Below are 22,884 nucleotides of genomic sequence, written 5' to 3' on the forward strand. Positions count from 1 at the left end.
ATGTTAATAGCGGGCGAGTATTTCGCTTCCGCTAACTTTTCATAAGTTGGTATTGCCACGTAATGGCGTCGTTGGCTGCATCGGCAGCTGCGCCTGTATGCAGCTACGGGTATTCATTTCATTGTAATAAATTAATTTTCCAATGTATGCGCAATATGTTGCCCAGTTTGATGTGGAAAACAGCCATAGCAAGAGAGCATGCCGGAAATTCAAAAAAAGCTAAGTGTTACATTTTCAGGTTCAGCGTCAGCTGTCAGAGCCTGTACCGCTTATCAGTCCTCTGCAGGTCATTCTGCAAATCGATACTGTCTTCTGGCGTTGCTACTTTCTTAAAGAAACCGCCTCATCTGCGGACAGTTTTAAAGAGCATACGACACTTTCTACTGGAGCATTTACATGCAATACAAACAGTAACGGTGCTATCACGCTTCCTTGGGGTACTCCGGAAATTACATCCATCGATTTTGTTTTATGAAGAGCGTCGTGTTGAGTCTTATCTGCAAGTAAGTCTTGAATCCAGTGGAATTTTAGGGCCTTTACTCGATACGCTCGTATGTTGTTTTCGCTAGACGGCAGTGTGGGACTGTGTCAAATGCGTTCCTGGTGACAAGGAATACGCCATCAATCTGAGTGTTATTGCTTACGGCGCTATGGATCTCGTTGAGGAATAGAGCGCCGGCCGAAGTGGCCGTGCGGTTAAAGGCGCTGCAGTCTGGAACCGCAAGACGGTCGCAGGTTCGAATCCTGCCTCGGGCATGGATGTTTGTGATGTCCTTAGGTTAGTTAGGTTTAACTAGTTCTAAGTTCTAGGGGACTAATGACCTCAGCAGTTGAGTCCCATAGTGCTCAGAGCCATTTGAACCATTTTTTTTGAGGAATAGAGCGAGCTGAGTTTCGTGTGATCTCTGTTGATTTTTGTCGAGGAGATTTTTCTTTCTCCCTAAACGTCATAATTCTTGAGCGTGAAACATGTTCCACAATTCTACTACAATTGGCATCAAGATACAGGCCTATAATTATGTGCATCTGCCCTACAGTCCTTCTTGAATACGGGAATGATCTGCTCTTTTTTCCAGTCGCTAGTTTACGATAAAGTGCTGCCAGAAGGGTACCAAGTTCTTTCGCATAATCTTTGTAGTGTCTTATACACCTAGCTATCTCATCAGGCCCAGATGCCTACTAAGCGACTTTAGGTGCTTTTCTGTTCCGCCATCGGTTATCTCAAGTCACTGAAAGGAGGGGCCGAGATACGATCTTCTGCGGTGAAACAATTTCGGAATATCAAATTCAGGATTTCGACCGTCTCTCCACCTCCACTAGGACCTTGCCTAGTACGGCGGTGCGGGACTCCCGCATCGTTCCCCTACGCTCTGTCTAGGAATGTGGGACTTCATCACCTACTCTGTTATCTTCCGTTTCGGTACCAGTATGATCGCTAGGCGAATGAACAGATGATTTCGAACCGCCTACTAATTTTACATAAGACCAAAATCTCTTGAGGTTTTTACTCAGATCGGTTGACAAAATTTTACTTTGGAAGTCACTGAACACTTTTCTCATTGCTCTCCTTACGTTCGTTTTCGCTTCGTTCAGCTTTTGTAAGTCAGCTATGTTTTGAGTTCACTTGAATCTGAGATTAAGCTCTCTCTGTTTAAGTAGCAGTATTCTAAAACGTCTATTAAACCATGGTGAATCTTTCCCATCCCTTAAGACTATGCTCGGAACTTGTCTAAAGTATACTGAACGATGCTTTTGAATTTTTTCCATTTTTGCCACACATCTTCGTCTTCACCACTAAATATTTGATGCTGACTATCAGATAGTTTGTAATTTGTATCCCGTCAATCTTGTTAATCAAAAATATCTTACTACCTTTCTTAACATTCTTTGGTGAAACCATAGCCATAGTTGCTATCATTGTTGTTGTTGTTGTGGTCTTCAGTCCAGAGACTGGTTTGATGCAGCTCACCATGCTACTCTATCCTGTGCAAGCCTCTTCACCTCCCAGTACCTACTGCAGCCTACATCCTTCTGAATCTGTTTAGTGTATTCATCTCTTGGTCTCCCTCTACGATTTTTACCCTCCATGCTGCCCTCCAGTACTAAATTGGTGATCCCTTGATGCCTCAAAACATGTCCTACCAACCGATCCCTTCTTCTAGTCAAGTTGTGCCACAAACTCCTCTTCTCCCCAATTCTATTCAATACCTCCTTAGTTATGTGATCTACCCATCTAATCTTCAGCATTCTTCTGTAGCACCACGTTTCGAAAGCTTCTATTCTCTTCTTGTCCAAACTAGTTATCGTCCATGTTTCACTTCCATACATGGCTACGCTCCATACAAATACTTTCAGAAACGACTTCCTGACACTTAAATCAATACTCGATGTTAACAAATTTCTCTCCTTCAGAAACGCTTTCCTTGCCATTGCCAGTCTACATTTTATATCCTCTCTACTTTGACCATCATCAGTTATTTTGCTCCCCAAATAGCAAAACTACTTTACTACTTTAAGTGTCTCATTTCCTACTCTAATTCCCTCAGCATCGTCCGATTTAATTCGACTACATTCCACTATCCTCGTTTTGCTTTTGTTGAGGTTCGTCTTATACCCTCCTTTCAAGACACTGTCAATTCCGCATAACTGCTGTTCCAAGTCCTTTGCTGTCTCTGACAGAACTACAATGTCATCGGCGAACCTCAAAGTTTTTATTTCTTCTCCATGGATTTTAATACCTACTCCGAATTTTTCTTATGTTTCCTTTACTGTTTGCTCAATATACAGATTGAATAACATCGGGGAGAGGCTACAGCCCTGTCTCACCCCCTTCCCAACCACTGCTTCCCTTTCATGTCCCTTGACTCTTATAACTGCCATCTGGTTTCTGTACAAATTGTAAATAGCCTTTCGCTCCTTGTATTTTACCCCTGCCACCTTCAGAATTTGAAAGAGAGTATTCCAGTCAACATTGTCAAAAGCTTTCTCTAAGTCTACAAATGCTACAAACGAAGGTTTGCCTTTCCTTAATCTTTCTTCTAAGATAAGTCGTAGGGTCAGTATTGCCTCACGTGTTCCAGCATTTCTACGGAATCCAAACTGATCTTCCCCGAGGTTGCTATCATACCAGAAATATTTTCAGAACTAAAAATACTGACTAGCAGTATTCATGTCCTTCAGAACATTCTCAGCGTTGCCAATATGTACTGAACTATCAGGTGAAGTATTGACGTTTTGGCAATATTCTACACTCGGATGTTGACAAAGCTTCATGAACCACCCACTGTTTATGTTTTCAATTCTCCACTGTGCATATCACACCTCTGACTCAATTTTTAAGTAGTCTTTCAACACAAAACAATTTTAATAGTCCTATGAAAGGGTAGTCATTGTATATACCACTTTAGGATGGTCAGTGGAGGATTCTCTATGACACCGCTTAAAATATTGATTTGAAACTATAGTATACATTGACGAATTACATCTAGGTGACAAATCACAGGATAACGATATGCAGAGATACAATACAGGTGGTGGTAGTATCGTGGACACAGGTTATAAGAGGGCAGGGAATTGTCGGAGCTGTCATTTGTACTCATGAGATTCATGAGAAAAAGCTTCCCACGCGATTATGGCAGCAATACAGAAATTAACAGACTTTGAACGTAAAATAGTACTTGAAGCTAGACGCGTGGGACATTACATTTCGGAAGTCGTTAGGGGATTCGGTATTCCGGCATCCACAGTGTCAAGAATGTGTCGAGAACACCAAATTTCAGGCATTACATCTCACTACAGACAATGCAGTGGCGGACGGGCTTTACTTAACGACTGAGAGCAACAGCGTTTGTTTACAATTGCATAATGGAGCTGCCGCTAGCTTGTCTCAACCCCGCAGTACAGGTGTCTAGGAGCTGTTCCCCTGGAAGACGACGAATTCGCGCACTCCCATCGGCACAGTGAAGTATGTATCGGGATTCATCAGACCGTGAAACCCTCTGCCACTGTGCCATCATCCAGTGCCGATGGTCACGTGCCCATTTCAGTCGTAGTTGCCGATGTCGTGGTGTCAACATTGCCACATGCACGGGTCATCGTTAGGAGTGTTCGGTACACTGTATGTTCAGACACACTTGTACTCTGCCCAGAATTAGTGTGATTTTAGTTCCGCCACAGTTCGACACCTATCCTGTTTTACAAGTCTGCCCAGCCTACGACGTCCGACATCTGTAATTTATGGTGGCCGCCCAACCCGACGACGTCTGGACGTGGTTTTACATTGGTTTCGCCAGGTGTTGAAGACACTCGTCACAGCACTCCTCGAACGCCCGACATGCCGTGCAGTTTCCGATGTTGGGATGTTAACACTGGCACATGCATAGGTCGTCGACTGTGGAAGCCCATCGGTAGGAGTGTTCCGTGCACTGTGCCATCACACTCTGCCCTCGGTCAAACTCAGATAGATCGGGCGCCTTCCGCATTTTACACAAGGACAGCACGCTCACTGAACCGTGTATATATCTGACTAACAGTCGTTCCTCGCCAGGTGACGCTGCTGTTGCCTGGAACGGTTTAAATCGATAGTAGGTTTGCGGCCATAAAGTTCTGGCTGATTAGTGTATATACAGGGTGGTCCATTAATAGTGACCAGGCCAAATATCTCACGAAATAAGCATCAAACGAAAAAACTACAAAGAACGAAACTCTAGCTTGAAGGGGGAAACCAGATGTCGCTATGGTTGACCCGCTAGATGGCGCTGCCATAGGTCTAACGGATACCAACTGCGTTTTTTTAAAAATAGGAATCCCCATTTTTTATAATATATTCGTGTAGTACGTAAAGATATATGAGTGTTTTAGTTCGACCACTTGTTTCGCTTTGTGATAGATGGCGCTGTTATAGTCACAAACTTATAAGTACGTGGTATCACGCAACATTCCACCAGTGCCGACGGTATTTGCTTCGTGATATATTACCCGTGTTAAAATGGACCGTTTACCAATTGCGGAAAAGGTCGATATCGTGTTGATGTATGGCTATTGTGATCAAAATGCCGAACGGGCGTGTGCTATGGATGCTGCTCGGTATCCTGGACGACATCATCCAAGTGTCCGGGCCATTCGCCGGATAGTTACGTTATTTAAGGAAACAAGAAGTGTTCAGCCACATGCGAAACGTCATCCACGACATGCAAAAAATGATGATGCCCAAGTAGGTGTTTTAGCTGATGTCGCGGCTAATCCGCACATCAGTAGCACACAAATTGCACGAGAATTGGGAATCTCAAAAACGTCGGTGTTGAGAGTGCTACATTAACATCGATTGCACCCGTACCATATTTTTATGCAACAGGAATTGCATGCCAACGGCTTTGAACGTCGTGTACAGTTCTGCCACCGAGCACAAGAGAAATTACGGGACGATGACAGATTTTTTTGCACGCGTTCTATTTAGGGACGAAGCGTCATTCACCAACGGGGGTAACGTAAACCGGCATAATATGCACTATTGGGCAACGGAAAATCCACGATAGCTGCGACAAGTGGAATATCATAGACCTTGGCGGGTTAATGTAAAGTGCGGCATTATGAGAGGAAGGATAATTGGCCCCCATTTTATCGATAGCAATCCTAATGGTGCAATGTATGCTGATTTCGTTCGTAATGTTCTACCGATGTAACTACATGATGTTTCACTGCATGACAGAATGGCGATGTACTTCCAACATGATGAATGTCCGGCACATAGCTCGCGTGCGGTTGAAGCGGTATTGAATAGCATATTTCATGACAGGTGGATTGGTCATCGAAGCACCATACCATGGCCCGCACGTTTACCGGATCTGACGTCCCCGGATTTCTCTCTGTGGGAAAAGTTGAAGGATATTTGCTATCGTGATCCACCGACAACGCCTGACAACAAGCGTCAGCGCATGTGCTAACGTTACGGAAGGCGAACTACAAAGGTACATATATCACATTGGAACAACCGAAATAAAATGTTCAAATGTACCTACGTTCTGTATTTTAATTTAAAAAACCTACCTGTTACCAACTGTTCGTCTAAAATTGTGAGCCACATGTTTGTGACTACTACAGTGCCATCTATCACAAAGCGAAAAAAGTGGTTCAGCTAAAACATTGATATTTCTTTATGTACTACACAAATATGTAAAAAAAATGGGGGTTCCTATTTTAAAAAACGGAGTTGATATCCGTTTGACCTATGGTTTCCCCCTTCAAGCTAGACATGTTTTGTTCTTTGTAGTTTTTTCGTTTGATGCTTATTTCCTGAGATATGTGGCCCGGTCACGATCAGTGGACCTCCATGTAGACGTATATTGCTCAGTTGACAAGTGGTGACATCCATTTGGCGGCGGCTTATGATATACTGTTCAAATTACCTTAATTGTAGTATTTCCAGTAAAGGTTTGCTTATTAAATGATGAAATCCTGTGCAGCGTTTGTTTGCGTCGAAAGATGTCCGAAAGGAAGTACTATTTCGTTCCACAGATAAAGCCGTCTTAAGAGTAGAAAAAGAAATTGCGAACACAGTCTCTGAAAGTGAGGATGTACGGTTAGTTCTCAGATCTAAAACTCGATGAATGACGAATATTTTGAGACACTAGAATGTTGAAACAGCACTCACTGAAACAGTTTTCTCTTTAACCTACGTTTTCTAACATGTTATTCGTCTTACCTTGTTACTGTTTCGGTATCTGTTCTGGATTAATCATAATAAACAAACGTTTACTTTTTAAAAACCGGTCATTATGAATTGAAATGGATTACATTTCGTATAGATGCATAACAAAAAACACATATTGCTGAATAATCGTCAAAAGCCGTAACGCTTTTCCTGAAACTGTTATTTCGTCTTCTGCTCCAGTAGAAGCCCCGAACTAAATGACATAATGTGAAACAAATACATGAGTGAACACAAGAATTGTAATATTGTTGCTTGTAAAAATAAGCGTCCATTATTCTTGCACCTGGCCAAATGTAAAAACAGTTAATATTATTAATATTGAGGATTTCGAGGCAATTAGATAATTGCACTAATAACCATGTAATGCTAATGGAATTCGTTCAACAGTTAAAATCAATACTTGATCCCCTATAACCGACGACCCTGCTTCGCAACGTGCATGATGGCAGAAAACGATTTTTTGATCCCCCCCCCCCCCCCCCCTTCACCATGGACTCGCCAGTCACGCGACTTTAAGACACTTGTAAACGATCGAACTTGTTCGTCGAATTCGCCGTTCGCTGTCCATGGGTTTGTCAAAAGCGCGCAGACGTACCGTTTGTCAAATTTTACACATCTTCCATACAGTCCCGATCTCTCCCCATGCGACTTCCATAGTTTTTAAGACCCAAAGGAACACATTCGTGGCTGTCGATTTGCTTCGGACGATGACATGCAAGCATGGGTACAGTTAAGGTTTGTAAGGGAATCGCAGACATTTTCCCACAGAGCCACTGACTGTCTTCTCCCACACTAGGTAAATGTATAAAAAGTCATGGCGATTACTTTAGTTACTTTTTTCCATGTGTCTCGTTTTCATTTGACTACCCCTTATAGATATACTCATGAAAATCTATTGCAGGAAGTACTACACTCAGAACTTGATGATTACATAAACTCTCTTCGAATGGACAGTCAAATATTTAATAATTTGTTAGAATTATTTTGCCCTCGCTCTGAAAAAGACAGTTATGCGAAAATCTAGTGCAGTTTCTCAACGACTATCTATAACTTTGAGATACATGGCAACCAAAGCAGTTATCAAAGACAAACTTTCAGATGTGATAGTTATGGACCAAAACAAGGAAAAAATGGCGGTGAACAGGGGCTCTAAAATGCATGCCTAAAAGCTATGAGCACTTGTTCATCTTCGATACTGCGAAACAATTCTCGTTTACTGCACACTCTTTGCTTTGGATATTTTGAGACGTCGTAGTATGGACCAGAATAAGAAAAAAAATTCCAGTAAACTGCATACAAGCTATGAGCACTTGCTCATCGTCGCTACTGTGAAATACATCTCAAATACTGAACAAGTAGCCCATAGCTCTTACGGTATGCACTATAGAACCCTTCTTTACTAGAAATTGTTGTCTTGTTTCGGTTCATACTCCTACGTCTGAAAGTTTCTGGGTGCGTTTGTGGTTCACCCTATTTGTTCTATGGGACATTATATTTTTAATCACTCTGTATAATCCTTCGATCTAGGTTTCGAAAATTGTGGAGTGTATCGGTGCAAAGAGATAAATTTCAATAAAAAGATGTTCCTTCGTTAAAAATGCGAGGCGCAAAATCAACATTCGTAAGGTCCGCAGTCAGGCAAGCAACTGACGACTGTTTGACAAATGCTTGCTTAAATGTTCAAACTTGTTTGTCAAATCGGCCGTAACCAGAGAGTTTCTCAAACATTTCAAACAATCTATGTTTGACGAACACGTCAAACAAAACAGCACGCTGTCAATTAATTTGACAAACATGCGAAGTTTGATAAATTGTTTGATCGTCTGCGGGTACCTTTAGACATTGGTTTCAAACTTGAACACTGCAGAGAAAGGGACGTGAGGGTTCTATACCTGTGTATGGTGTAAGTGTCAGATTCTGTGTGCACATTGATGATCTCGTGACGTCACTAGCTAGCTTTGTCCGACGCGCTCGGAGACAAGCACAGCAGATAAGTGGACCCCACGCGGAGATTCCTCAGCCAGCGCTATTGTGTAACAGATAAAGCTTCCCTGCAATAGGACTGCGAGGCCGCTGACCGCACACCGACAGTCTGATGCAAGTAGCCACTTCTTTCCGTGACTAGGCGCGGACGCAGCTGGGGGTACGCGAGCTATAGCGGCCATAGGTGCTCTCTCTGACGTAACGGCGAAGAGTAGTCACGCGTCCTCGAGCTGGGTAGTCTGCTATAGCGGCAGCCTTCTTCGTCTTTCTTCTTTTTCCTTTTGCCTTTTCCCGTTTCTCTGTAAGGTAGACACTGTTACACACTGCATGATAAAAAAAAGTGAAGCACCCATCATACATGGCCGGATGTCACTGTAGCTTTGTACACGTAGACACATCACTGGCAGGTATGCAAATGAATTGCAAATCTCTGTGACAGGTAGAACGGCCACCATAGTGCAAGCGTATTGTTGATGTTTTAGTATTGTTACCAGGTCTAGCACGGCATATGAGGGGTGTGAATAGCGTCAGATGTTGAGCGAACGCTTTGAAGGACATCGAGATGCAAGGTACTCGTCTGAGACAGTGTTATTTGCACTTAACACAGCTGGAAAGTTGCCTCACTGACTACATCTACATACGTACTCCGCAGACCACCGTACGGTGCGTGGCGGAGGGTACTTTGTATCACTACCAGTTATTTCCTCTCGTGTTCCACTTGTATATAGAGCGAGGGAAAATGGGTGTCTAAAAACCTCCGTAGGAGCCCAGAGTTCTTGCACCTTATCTTTGTGGTCCTTACACGAAATGTACACAATGTGATCAAAAGTATCCGGACACCTGGCGGAAAATGACTTACAAGTTCGTAGCGCCATCCATCGGTAACGCTGGAATTCAATACGGTGTTGGCCCACTCTTAGCCTTGATGACAGCTTCCACTCTCGCAGGTATACGTTCTATCAGGTGCTGGAAGGTTTCTTGGGGAACGGCAGTCCATTCTTCACGGAGTGCTGCACTGAGGAGAGGTATCGATGTCAGTCGGCGAGGCCTGGCATGAAGTCAGCGTTTCAAAACATCCCAAAGGTGTTCTATAGGATTCAGGTCAGGGTTCTGTGCAGGCCTGTCCATTACAGGCATGTTATTGTCGTGTAACCACTCCGCCTTAGGCCGTGCGTTATGAACAGGTGCTCCATCGTGTTGAAAGATGCAATTGCCGTCCTCGAATTGCTCTTCAACAGTGGGAAGCAAGAAGGTGCTTAAAACGTCAATGTAAGCCTGTGCTGTGATAGTGCCACGCAAAACAACAAGGGGTGCAAGCCCCCTCCATGAAAAACGCGACCACATCATAACACCACTGCTTCCAAATTTTAGTGTTGGCACTATACATATTGCCAGATGACGTTCACTGGGCTTTCGCGCCATACTCACACCCTGCCATCGGATCACCACATTGTGTACCACGATTCGTCACTCCACACAACGTTTTTCCACTATTCAATCATCAAATGTTTACGCTCCTTACATCAAGCACGGTGTCGTTTGGCATTTACCGGCGTGATGTGTGGCTTATGAGCAGCCACTTGACCATGAAATTGAAGTTTTCTCACCTTCCGCCTAACTTTCATAGTACTTGCAGTGGATCCTGATGCAGTTTGGAAATCCTGTGTGATGGTCTGGATAGATGTCTCCCTATTACACATTACGGCCCTCTTCAACTGTCGGTGGTCTCTGTCAATCAACAGACAATGTCGACCTGTACTCGTTTGTAATGTACATGTCTCTTCTACATCTACATCTACATCCATACTCCGCAAGCCACCTGACGGTGTGTGGCGGAGGGTACCTTCATGTTTCCACTTCACTATCTCATTGGAAACAGTGGACCTAGGGATGTTCAGGAGTGTGGAAATCTCACATACAAATGTATGAGACAAGTGACACCCAATCACCTGACCACGTTTGAAGGTCATGAGTTCCACAGAATGCCCCATTCTGCTCTCTCACGATGTGTAATGACTACTGAGGTCGCTGATATGGAGTACCTGGCTGTATGTGGCAGCACAATGATCCTTATAGGAAAAACATATGTTTTGGGGGGTGTCCGGATACTTTTGATCACGTAGTGCATGTTTATGGCAGTAGAATCATTCTGAAGTTGACCTCAAATGCTGGTCCTCTAAATTTGTGCAATAGTGCCTCGCAGAAAAAACATCGTCTTCCCTCCTGATATTCCTATTTGAGTTTATGCATCGTTTCTGTAATATCTGCATGCTGGTCGAACTCAAAGAAACTAGCAGCTCGATGTCTTCCTTTAGCCGGCCGGAGTGGCCATGCGTTTCTAGGCGCTACAGTCTGGAACCGCGTGACCGCTACGGTCGCAGGTTCGAATCCTGCCTCGGGCATGGATGTGTGTGATGTCCTTAGGTTAGTTAGGTTTAAGTAGTTCTAAGTTCTAGGGGACTGATGACCACAGCAGTTAGTGCTCAGAACCATTTTTTTTGTCTTCCTTTAATGTGATCTGGTGGGATACCAGAGACTCAAACATTATTCAAGAATGGGTCGCACTAGCATTCCATATGGAATATCCTTTATGGACGAGCTTCACTTTCCCAAAATTCTCCCAATTATATGAAGTCGAACATTCGCCTTCCCTACTACCAACCTGAGGTGCTCATTCCATTTCACACCACTTTGCAACATTATGCACAGATATTTAATCAAAGTGGCTGCATTTGGTGTGGTGACATCACTGAGAACTGTGCACTGCTGATGACCAGCGGCAAATCACAGCTCCGCACTACCCTGAATGACAACTGTTGGCGAACATGGCAGTCACCTGGGGAGAAGTCCCATTCTTACACTTCTGTGTGTGGGTCTCCATTTAACCGGTTGGTCAAAACTCCAAATATTCTCATTTGTGGGGCATTCAAGTGTGGCAGTGGCCCATGTGGCACTGCGTAGGAATGTAAGAGCAAGCCTACTCATCATCAAGGGTTTGGTCCACCACAAGGGAAGATGGCTGTGTTGTGCAACAAGAAATTCATAACCCCTTCATATCTACTCCTGTCATCCAAGAACGAGTAATGGGCTCCTTGAAACATTCTGTACCACATTGCACCACTGGTCGGAGATGCAGCAGTTGCACTAAGGAATTACCATCCTATATGTAGGCTGCTATTAACACAACACAAACAGGTGCATTTGGAATGGGGCCAAGAGTGGGAAGCACGGACAGCTGATGAATAGCATCACAATGTGTTCAGCGGTGAATCCCGGTTCGACTTTATCCCGAATGACAACTGTCACGAATATGGCGGTAGCCTGAAAAGAAATCCTATTCTTCCAATGTTTCGTAGTGATGCAGTGGCAATACTCTTGACATATAGGGTGGGGAGCCATCGGGTGCGACTTCAGGTCAAATCTGGTAGTGACTGAGGGAACTCTGATGGCACAGCAGTATGTCACAGACATTCCGGATCCTCACATGTTACCTCTCAGGTGGTAGCGTCGTGGTGCCATTTTTCAGCAGACAAATGCACTTTCACACATGACACTTGTCTCCGTGAGCTGTCTGCTTGATGCTGAGGCACTCTCGTGGCCAGCAAGAACCCTAGAACTGTCCCCAACAGAACGTGTATGTGGGACCAGCTAGGACGTCAACTCCATCCCACCGCCAGTACTCGAAACATCGAGGACCAGCTACAACAGTTACGAGCCAGCTTGCCACAGGAGAGGATACAACGGCTCTGCGATACCCTCCCCACCTGAATCATTGCATGTGTCCAGGTCAGAGGAGGTGCAATGTCATAGTGATAAGTGGGCTCACACGGCCAAAGTCCTTTGTAAATTTGACTCGGCTGCCCTCTGAACCCGTGAAGTCTCATTCCGTTTCTTGAAGATGCTAAACCTTTTTTCAGGCCCCGTATATCAGTTTCGGCAGTGTTAGTTGCATTTGATGGCCAGATGCCCTTTCTGACGCCACCACTCTAGGAAGGAATTTGTGTACCTCATCTGTCTGTGTCTAGCGTACATCTCATGTGGAAGTGTTATTACGTTTTGTAAATGTTTGCTTAGTGTGTATCTCAGACTGGGCGTTTGTATCAGCTAGTTACTCACCTAGTGGGATGTAGGAAGCTGCCTAAACGTCACATCCAGCCTAGCCAGCTCACCAGCACTCATCGTTAATTCGTGATGCGGATTCAACCAGGGGCTGGCTCGCCACACGTGTCCCAGAAGCATCTTGTCTATCCAGACAGCTCTACTATACTTGCAATACTTCAAGTTAAATCTATACTACTATGCAATTAGGTGGCAAAAGTTGTGGGACGGCCCTCTAATACCGTGTCAACTGTCTTTTTGTCTGGTGTAGTGCATCTCTCAACATGGTCTCCTGTGCGAATATTGAGCCGTGTGGCTTCTATAGCCATCCATAATTGCAATCATGTCCCACAAATGTTTGATGGGATGCATATCAGGTGATCTGGGTGACCAACTCAGTCATTCAAATTGTCTGGAATGTTCTTCAAACTGATAACGAAGAATTGTGGCCTGGTAGCATAGTGCATTGTCACGGCCTCCGAGTAGCCGAACAGAAAACTTTTACAGTCAATGATGGGCTCAGATGCACCAGAGCACCCACTCCATTCCTGGTAAACACAGCCCAAACCATTATGGAGCCACCGCCAGCTTGCACAGTTCCTCGTTGACAACTTGGGTCCGTGGCTTTGTGCGGTCTTCACCACACCACCACACTTGAGGCCTACCATCAGCTCTTACCAACTAAAACTGGGACTTATCTGAGCAGGCTACAGTTCTCGAGTCACCTAGGGTCCAACCGATATGGTCACGAGCACAGGAGAGGCGCTAAAGCCGATGTCGTGGTGTTAGCAAAGGCACTCGCACCGGTCATCTGCTACCGCAGGCAAATTTCGCCACACTGTCCTAAGGTATACATTCATCATCCATCACACATTGATTTCTGTGGTTATTTCATGCATTACTGCTTGTCTGTTAGCAATGACAGTTCTCCCCAAACTCCACTGCTCTCTGTTGTTTAATGAAGGCTGTCACCACTGCGTTCTCCATGGTCAGAGGTAATGCCAGAAATTTCATATTCTTTGTACATATACTCTTGACACTGTGGATGTTGGAATACTGGATTCTCTAACGATTTCTGAAATGGTATGTCCCATGCGTCTAGTTACAACTACCATTCCACGTTCAGAGTCTGTTAATTCCTGTCGTGCACCCGTAACCACATTGGAAACCTTTTCATGTGCATTACCTGAGTACAAATGACAGCTCCACTAATGCACTATTCTTTTATACTTCGTGTATGTGGTACTACAACCATCTGCATATGTGCATATCGCTAGGCCATGACATTTGTCACCTGAGTGTACGTAGTACAGTGAATACTACCATCTGTGATAAACAGCAGTTTTTCACAACTTGCAAATAACACCACACTCATCTCGTTTGTCCTCTATTCCTGAGTACCTGGAAACCTTACAGAACAAAATACAAACTGTATGCTACAAACTAAATTCTAAACTTAAATATTTTGCTGCTGTACCATCATATGCTATCATTGAAGAGTAAGAAAATAGTGGAGTCATAAAATTATTATGTGTTGTTTCACAAGAAAATTCATTGAATATTATTGTATGTAAGTAACATTTTTCATCTTACTGTTTTGGATATAAAAACTCATTTATAAAAGAAACAATGTTATGTGTCTGTTGGCACAGAAGGAAAACTGCAGTGCCAATAGAGTAAGTTATTGTTATTAAATGGAAGAAATAATTTCTTAAAATAAATATAACATTAATATAAATTATACTGTAAAAATTCTGAGAAAAAAATAAATGAAAATGATGCACCATGAAAGAATTCTCCAAATGGGACGGAAATAAGTAGATATGATGTACATGTAGAGACAAACAAATGACTACAGTTTCAGAAACATTGGATGATTAATTCATGACAAGGAGCTTCACAAACTGAGCAAGTCAATAACGCATTGGTCCACCTCCAGCCTTTATGTAAACAGTTATATGATTTGGTATTGATTGACAGCGTTGGACACCCTCCTGAGGGGTATTGTGCCAAATTCTGTCCAGCTTGCACGGTATATTGTCAAAATCCTGAGCTTGTTGGAGGGCCATGCCCATAATGCTCCAGATGTTCTAAAATTGTGGAGAAATCCAGCGACCTCACTGGAAAAGATAAGGTTTGGCAAACAGCAGTAGAGACTGTCACATGTGTGGGTGAGCATTGTCTAGCCGAAATGTAAGCCCAGGATGGCTCGCCATCAAGGGCAATAAAACGGGATGTAGAATGTCGTCAATGTACCACTGTGCTGTAAGAGTGTCGCTGATGACAACCAAAGGGATCGTGCTACGAAAAAAAAAAAAAAAAAAAAAAAAAAAAAAGGCACACTAAACCATCGCCCCTGGTGGTTGGGCTGTATGGCAGGTCGGTACCCCACTGCTGTCCAAGGTGTCTACAGGCACATCTTCACTGGTCATCGGGGTTCAGTTCAAAGTGGGACTCATCACTAAAGACAATTCTACTCCAGTCAATGAGATTCCATGCTGAAGACATATTTGGAGATGCCCTGGATAGAGGTGTGATACCAACCTGACTGTCGACTGTCATAGTTCCTGGCAATCTCAGCGGTGATGGTAGGGGTGCCATTTCTTTTCATAGCAAGACTCCTTTGGTCGTCAATTGGGACATCCTAGCAGGACAGTGGTACATCGATGATATTCTGTGCCCCGTTCCTTTGTGTCAAACAATCTTGGGCTTTCATTTCAGCAAGATAACACCCGCCCGCACACAGCTAAAGTTTCTACTACTTGTCTTTGTGCTTGCTAAACCCTACCTTGGACAGCAAGGTTTCTGGATCTCTCCCCAACTGAGAATGTGTGGAGCATTATGGGCACAGCTCTCCCAGCAGCTCAGGATTTTGACAATCTAACATGCCAGTTGGGCATAATCTGGCACAATATTCTCAGGAAGGTATCCAGTAACTCCATTAATTAATGCCAAGCCGAGTAACTACTTGGATAATGGCCAGAGGTGGACCAACATGTTACTGACTTGCTCAATTTGTGAAGCACTTTCTCTTGAATAAAATAATCCAGTTTTTCTGAAACTGTAATCATTTGTTCACACGTATATGTACATCACATCTGCCAATTTCCATCCCATTTTGATAATTCCTTCGTGGTGCATATTTTTTGTCTTAGAGTGTATATACATTTATGTTAGATTAGATTAGATTAATACTAGTTCCATGGATCATGAATATGATATTTCGTAATGATGTGGAACGAGTCAAATTTTCCAATACATGACATAATTAAGTTAATTTAACAACATACTTAAGTTAATATAACAACTTTTTCATTTTTTGTGTTTTTTTATTTTTTATTTTTATTTTTTATTTTTAATTTATATCTAAAAATTCCTCTATGGAGTAGAAGGAGTCGTCATTCAGAAATTCTTTTAATTTCTTCTTAAATACTTGTTGGTTATCTGTCAGACTTTTGATACTATTTGGTAAGTGACCAAAGACTTTAGTGCCAGTATAATTCACCCCTTTCTGTGCCAAAGTTAGATTTAATCTTGAATAGTGAAGATCGTCCTTTCTCCTAGTATTGTAGTTATGCACACTGCTATTACTTTTGAATTGGGTTTGGTTGTTAATAACAAATTTCATAAGAGAGTATATATACTGAGAAGCTACTGTGAATATCCCTAGATCCTTAAATAAATGTCTGCAGGATGATCTTGGGTGGACTCCAGCTATTATTCTGATTACACGCTTCTGTGCAATAAATACTTTATTCCTCAGTGATGAATTACCCCAAAATATGATGCCATATGAAAGCAATGAGTGAAAATAGGCATAGTAAGCTAATTTACTAAGATGTTTATCACCAAAATTTGCAATGACCCTTATTGCATAAGTAGCTGAACTCAAACGTTTCAGCAGATCATCAATGTGTTTCTTCCAATTTAATCTCTCATCAATGGACATACCTAAAAATTTGGAATATTCTACCTTAGCTATATGCTTCTGATTAAGGTCTATATTTATTAATGGCGTCATACCATTCACTGTACGGAACTGTATGTACTGTGTCTTATCAAAATTCAGTGAGAGTCCGTTTACAAGGAACCACTTAGTAATTTTCTGAAAGACAGTATTGACAATTTCATCAGTTAATTCTTGTTTCTCAGGTGTGATTACTATACTTGTATCATCAGCAAAGAGAACTAACTTTGCCTCTTCATGAATATAGAATGGCAAGTCATTAATATATAATAAGAACAACAAAGGACCCAAGACTGACCCTTGTGGAACCCCATTCTTGATAGTTCCCCAGTTTGAGGAATGTGCTGATCTTTGCATGTTACGAGAACTACTTATTTCAACTTTCTGTACTCTTCCAGTTAGGTACGAATTAAACCATTTGTGCACTGTCCCACTCATGCCACAATACTTGAGCTTGTCTAGCAGAATTTCATGATTTACACAATCAAAAGCCTTTGAGAGATCACAAAAAATCCCAATGGGAGGTGTTCGGTTATTCAGATCATTCAAAATTTGACTGGTGAAAGCATATATGGCATTTTCTGTTGAAAAACCTTTCTGGAAACCAAACTGACATTTAATTGCGTAATCACTTATTATATTGTTCAAATGATAAATTACTAATGACAACATCTTCACATATCCTCTTCCACATATCTCTTAATTTGGAGATGTCATGTAGAGACCATGTCAGCCCTGTATGTGACCTTCCCCTTGAATCAGTTAGTTCTATATGAGAAAAAGTACCACCGCAGCTGTATCTTGAAATGTCTTTATTCTATCACACATATAGTTTTGGCAGCACATTACCACCATCCTCAGACACTCTTAACCAAAAAGGAATAACGTGAACTCATTTAAATATCTACAACCTAATTGCTACAGCTTTATTGTCTCAATGTTGTGCATGGGCACCTAAGAAAATCTGGTACCATCTGATCTCTAATCATACACAGTACATAAATATGTAGGCCAGTGCATCTTCAGATAAGATGTAACAACAACAGTTAGTCCTATTTCTCATGTGACAAAAGTCATTAAAACTTCACCAGAGAAAATTGTTTAGTGTTGCATTTTGGTCTCACAAGAAGCCAGTAAATGGAATGAAATCATTCAGATGCTCAGTGATAATACTGCAACAAAAATAAATAAATAATTAACAGAGAGAAGGAAAAAAATGCCGAATTTTGTCTTCCAAAACTTTTATAGTGGATGAATGTAATAAGGTTCCTCCTTTGAACAATCACACTAACACCAAAATGGCAGGCATTGCAATAAGTGATCGCAGAATACATAAACGAAAATCACCTTATAGTGGAAAAGTATCTGAAATAGAAATCTTTGAGATTCTACGAAGATTATGCATTAGAACCTTCTCCCCTTCTAGTACCAGTTTCATCATAGGTCGTTGTAAGAGTGAGGAATGCCAATCCGTTGGGAAAAAAGCACAAGTAATTCCTATTTTCTGTAAGGATCATAGGACATATAGTCTTATATCTCTGATGTCAATCTGATCTAGAATTATGAAACAAGTTTTATGTCCACATACTATGTTGCTTTTGAGGACCAATGCTATCCTCTTTAAAAAGCAATTTGTATTCTGCAAAAAGAGATCTTGTAAAATACACCTTGCTGTGTTTATGAGCACCAGGGGGCCACAGACAATGGCATCCATGTTGATGCTGTGTTTCTTGACTTCAAGAAAGCATTCAGTACAGTTCAGCAATGCCATTTCATGAACAAAATACAAGCTTACCAAGTATTAGAAAAGATTTGGCAAGGGATTCAGGATTTTCTTGCAGACTGAATTCAACACGTCATTGCTAATAGAACAAAAATAAAAATATGTAAAAACAATCTCAGGAGTAACCCGAGAACATGTGATAGGCCTATTAATGATTTCAATGGATATAAATCATCTAGTGAATAACATCTGATACAAGAGTTTTAGCAGCAATAGGCTGCAAAGTTGCACACTAGCAAGTAATCTGACAGATACTTGAAGTTAAACGTATCGTCTGGTCATTTGTGATGGTCATAATATATACCATTCTGACACTCAGTGCCAATGTTATTAAAAGGAAGGTTGTACCAGAGGAGAAGCAGGCTGTGACTGGCTGCCACAGTGACATCACTATAGGAGCAAAGAGAGGCGGTTGCTGGCATAGGAAGCAATTCATAATCACAAATAAATTCTTACAACTGCAGTAAGTTTTCAGAAAATTATTTACAGCAGTTGATTTACATATTTACATGCCCTCCTCAATGCCAATCAGCATGGATTTCAAAAACATCAATCACGTGAAAACAAATTTGCACTTTTCGCACATGAAAGCTTTGGATCAAGGCAATGAGGTAGATGCAGTATTTCTTTATTTCCAAAAAGCATTTGACTCAGTACTGCTCCTACACTTATGGTCAAAAGTACGATCATATGTGGTATTAAGTGAAATTTGTGACTGGATTGAGGGCTTTTTGGTAGGGAGGATGCAGCATATTATCTTGGCTGGAGGTTCATCATCAGATGTAGAAGTAACTTCAGAAGTGCACCAGGGAAGTGTGTCAGGACCCTTGCTGTTCATGTTATGTATTAATGACCTTGCAGACAACATTAATATTAAAAATGAGGCTTTTTGCAGATGGTGCAGTTACCTATAATGGAAGTACTATCTGAAAGAAACTGCATAAATATTCAGTCAGATCTTGAAAAGATTTCAAAGTGGTGCAGAGATTGGCAACTTGCTCTAAATGTTCAGAAATGTAAAACTTTGCACTTTAGAAAATGACAAAACAAATTATCCTATGACTATAATATCAATGAGTCATTGATGGAGTCGGACAACTCATACAAATAGCTGCCTGTCCCACTTTGTAGGGATATGAAATGGAAATATCACATAGATTCAGTAATGGGTAAAAGCATGTGGTAGATTTTGGTTTAATGGTAGAATAAAGGGGAAGTGCAATCAGTCTAGAAAGGAGATTACTTATAAATCACTTGTGGGACTGGTTCTAGAATATTGCTCTCATACCAGATAGGACTAACAGAGGATATTGAACTATACAGAGAAGGCAAGATGAATGGCCACAGGTTTGTTTAATGCACAGGAGAGTGTCACAGAGTACTGAATGAACTGAATGGGAAGACTCCACAAGATAGACCTAAACTATCCTGAGACAGTCTGTTAACAAAGTTTCAAGAACCGGCTTTAATTATTAATCTAGGAATATACTGTAATCCCCTATGTATCGCTCACATAGGGATTCTGAGGATAGGATTAGAATAATTACTACTCATACAGAGGCATTCAAACAGTCCATATTCACACACTCCATACATGAATGGAACGGGATGAAACCTTAATAATAGGTACAACAGGATGTATCCTCTGCCATGATAAATGCTGAATGCCACTTGATAAATCACTCAGATGTTTTATTACTTCTTTGGTATGACATGCTGAGTGCAATGCATTTTTGTACTAACCAAAAACATCAAAGCTATCATGAATGCTGAGTTCTCTTAGTAAAGGCGAACAGATTACAGTTTTAACTAGGAAAATTCTAACCTCACTACTGATTTTAACAGCTTCTTACACATCACTTCACAGGAATAAATCCTCATTTCCTTTTGTATTTATGTTCTGTCACCATGCCCAGTCCACATGCCAGTTAAACAATATGCTATGTTTACCTTCGCCCACCAATTCATTGCGTGCATTACAATACTAAATGGACATCTACAGCAAAATGACCAATTAAATGAATGCACATAATACAGTTAATGTCAACAGGCAGAACTATTAAAAGATGTATCTTACATCAGTTCTGATTTTCCCTGTATATTTTTAACCTGCTCAAATAAAACTAAACTAAACTCTGACCGAACAGGCCATGAAGACCCAACAGTACCAACCGGCCGCTGTGTCATCTTCAGCCCACAGGTGTCACAGGATGCAGATTAACTTTCATTGAGTGTCGATATTCATGCAGAAAACCATTGGGCAACTGATAAAAAATCCATCAACTCTTAACCATATTGCTAGGTCAAACCAATATTTATTTTTACCATATATGGTATCAATCAAAACCTTTTTACCACAGAATTTTTTGTCATTTGTAAGGGTGTGGGGTTATTATTGACATGAAGGTGTGTTATGATAATTTGTTACTCTCTCTGTCATCCTCTTACCCTGCACTTTGTAATATGCAACCGAAGAATTGGTGATAAGACTATCTTGCAGATACTGCCACAGTCTCACACTGTTAGCATCATCTACATATTCCTATGACTTCTCAAGTTTATGCTCTCTTCTTATGTTATCTATATGTCCAAACGGTCCAAAATGTGTATCCATCATCACAAACACACTCACTCTCTCACTTTCTTTAAGACTGCAGTATGTGGAAGACATCGCTGCATTGCATCAGCGTGCATTGCTCAATCATGCACATGCTACCTACGTGCTATCTGCATGTGCTGTACAGAAATTTACATTAACCTTGCCTGATGACACAATAGTAGCTTTTAAAGATACAGGACAGGTAGAGCCATTTTGATTAACAAGTCTCTTACCCTTTGGCCTGTTTTGTCTTTTGTGTCAGCAACTCCTAAGTAGTGGCATACATAACAATTCTTTCCACCTGATGACTTCGTGAAGAAGACATTTTCTTCATCTTGCATCTCTCCTTTCCACTGTAGGAAGTCTGAAAATAAAAACAGTAATTCCAATAGAAACATCTATACAGTATGTGTAAATTATTTTTAGAAGTGATTTTATCTACAACAGAAAATATGGCACTTAGCACCTCCCAAAATATATGAATTACATCCTTTCACCAATGAAGTGCTTAAAAAATCTGAGAAATACAAAATGTGTTCAGAAAATTCCAGAACATTCATAATTTCACACCAATGCTGTGTTGGAGCGAAAAGCAGTTGGCATCCCTGCACACGTCTGTGTTTAATGTGTAACTGCTGGAAGTTTCATAGTTGTATGTCTGTTAGTTATTTTCAGTACTGTGTTGAGTAAAACATTGTGTTGCACAGTTTGCAAGTTTCGAGATGGTAGACTCAGAGGAGCAACAAGTCTGCATTAAATTTTGTGTGAAACTCAAGAAAATCTTTACGGAGACACACCAAATGATGCAGGAAGCCTACGATGATGAGTGCTGAAGCCGTACTTAGTGTTACAAGTGGTTCACATGGTTTAAAAATGGCCGGATGGAAGTTAAAGATGACTCTTGTTCAGTACGCCATTGAACGATGCTCGTATCAGGAACATCAACGAAATTGTACATGCCGATCAAAGACTGACTGTCTGAGAGATTGCAGAAGAACATAACATTACAGTTGGATCATGTCATGAAATCCTAACACAGCATCTTGGAAAGCGTTGTGTTGCCGCCAAGTTTGTCCCACACCATGCATGACTATTGCACAAAAACCAAATCACTGTGCTGCCTCATCCTCCGTACTCCCCAGACCTGGCACCTGGGAAGTTTTTTTATTTCCAAACTTGAAATTCCGATTGCAAAGACAAAGATTTGCAATGGTAGATGAGACAAAAGAAAATTTGCAGAAAGCGCTTCATGCGATGCGGCAAGAGGTGTACCAAGACTGCTTCCAGAAGTGGAAATGGCACTGGGAGCAGTGTATCAGTGGTAGAGGAGAGTATTTTGAAAGGAGATCATGTACAATAAGTGAAAGGTAAGAACAGAAAAAATCTTGTGGACTATGTTCTGGAATCTTATTGAACGGGTCTTGTAAAAGGAGCAATGTCACAGTAAAGATACAGGGTGTTTATAAATTACCATCTACAAATGTAGGGATATGTCCCAACACCAAAACATTACAAGAAGTCCATCTGAAAGTACTTCTTTAGTGCATTATGAAATTAATTCTCTTTAATGACTCCTGATAATCCAAAGAATTTTATCAGACAGATCAGATAGATTATATAATGGTAAGACAGAGATTTAGGAACCAGGTTTTAAATTGTAAGACATTTCCAGGGGCAGATGTGGACTCTGACCACAATCTATTGGTTATGACCTGTAGATTAAAACTGAAGAAACTGCAAAAAGG

At 41.5% G+C, this 22,884-nt stretch overlaps 1 protein-coding gene across 1 annotated transcript in view; it reads right to left on the minus strand.

Annotated features, from left to right (window-relative positions):
• Positions 1-21,495, minus strand: part of LOC126428458 (phosphoserine aminotransferase) — a 111,823-nt gene extending 90,328 nt beyond the window's left edge. The window contains exon 1 of the mRNA XM_050090392.1: positions 21,373-21,495. Coding sequence (XP_049946349.1) covers positions 21,373-21,480 — 108 coding nt within the window. The 5' untranslated portion in view covers positions 21,481-21,495. The remainder of the gene's footprint in view (positions 1-21,372) is intronic.
• Positions 21,496-22,884: the final 1,389 nt, after the last annotated feature.

This window comes from Schistocerca serialis, chromosome 12, assembly GCF_023864345.2.
Source record: "Schistocerca serialis cubense isolate TAMUIC-IGC-003099 chromosome 12, iqSchSeri2.2, whole genome shotgun sequence".
NCBI lineage: Eukaryota > Metazoa > Arthropoda > Insecta > Orthoptera > Acrididae > Schistocerca > Schistocerca serialis.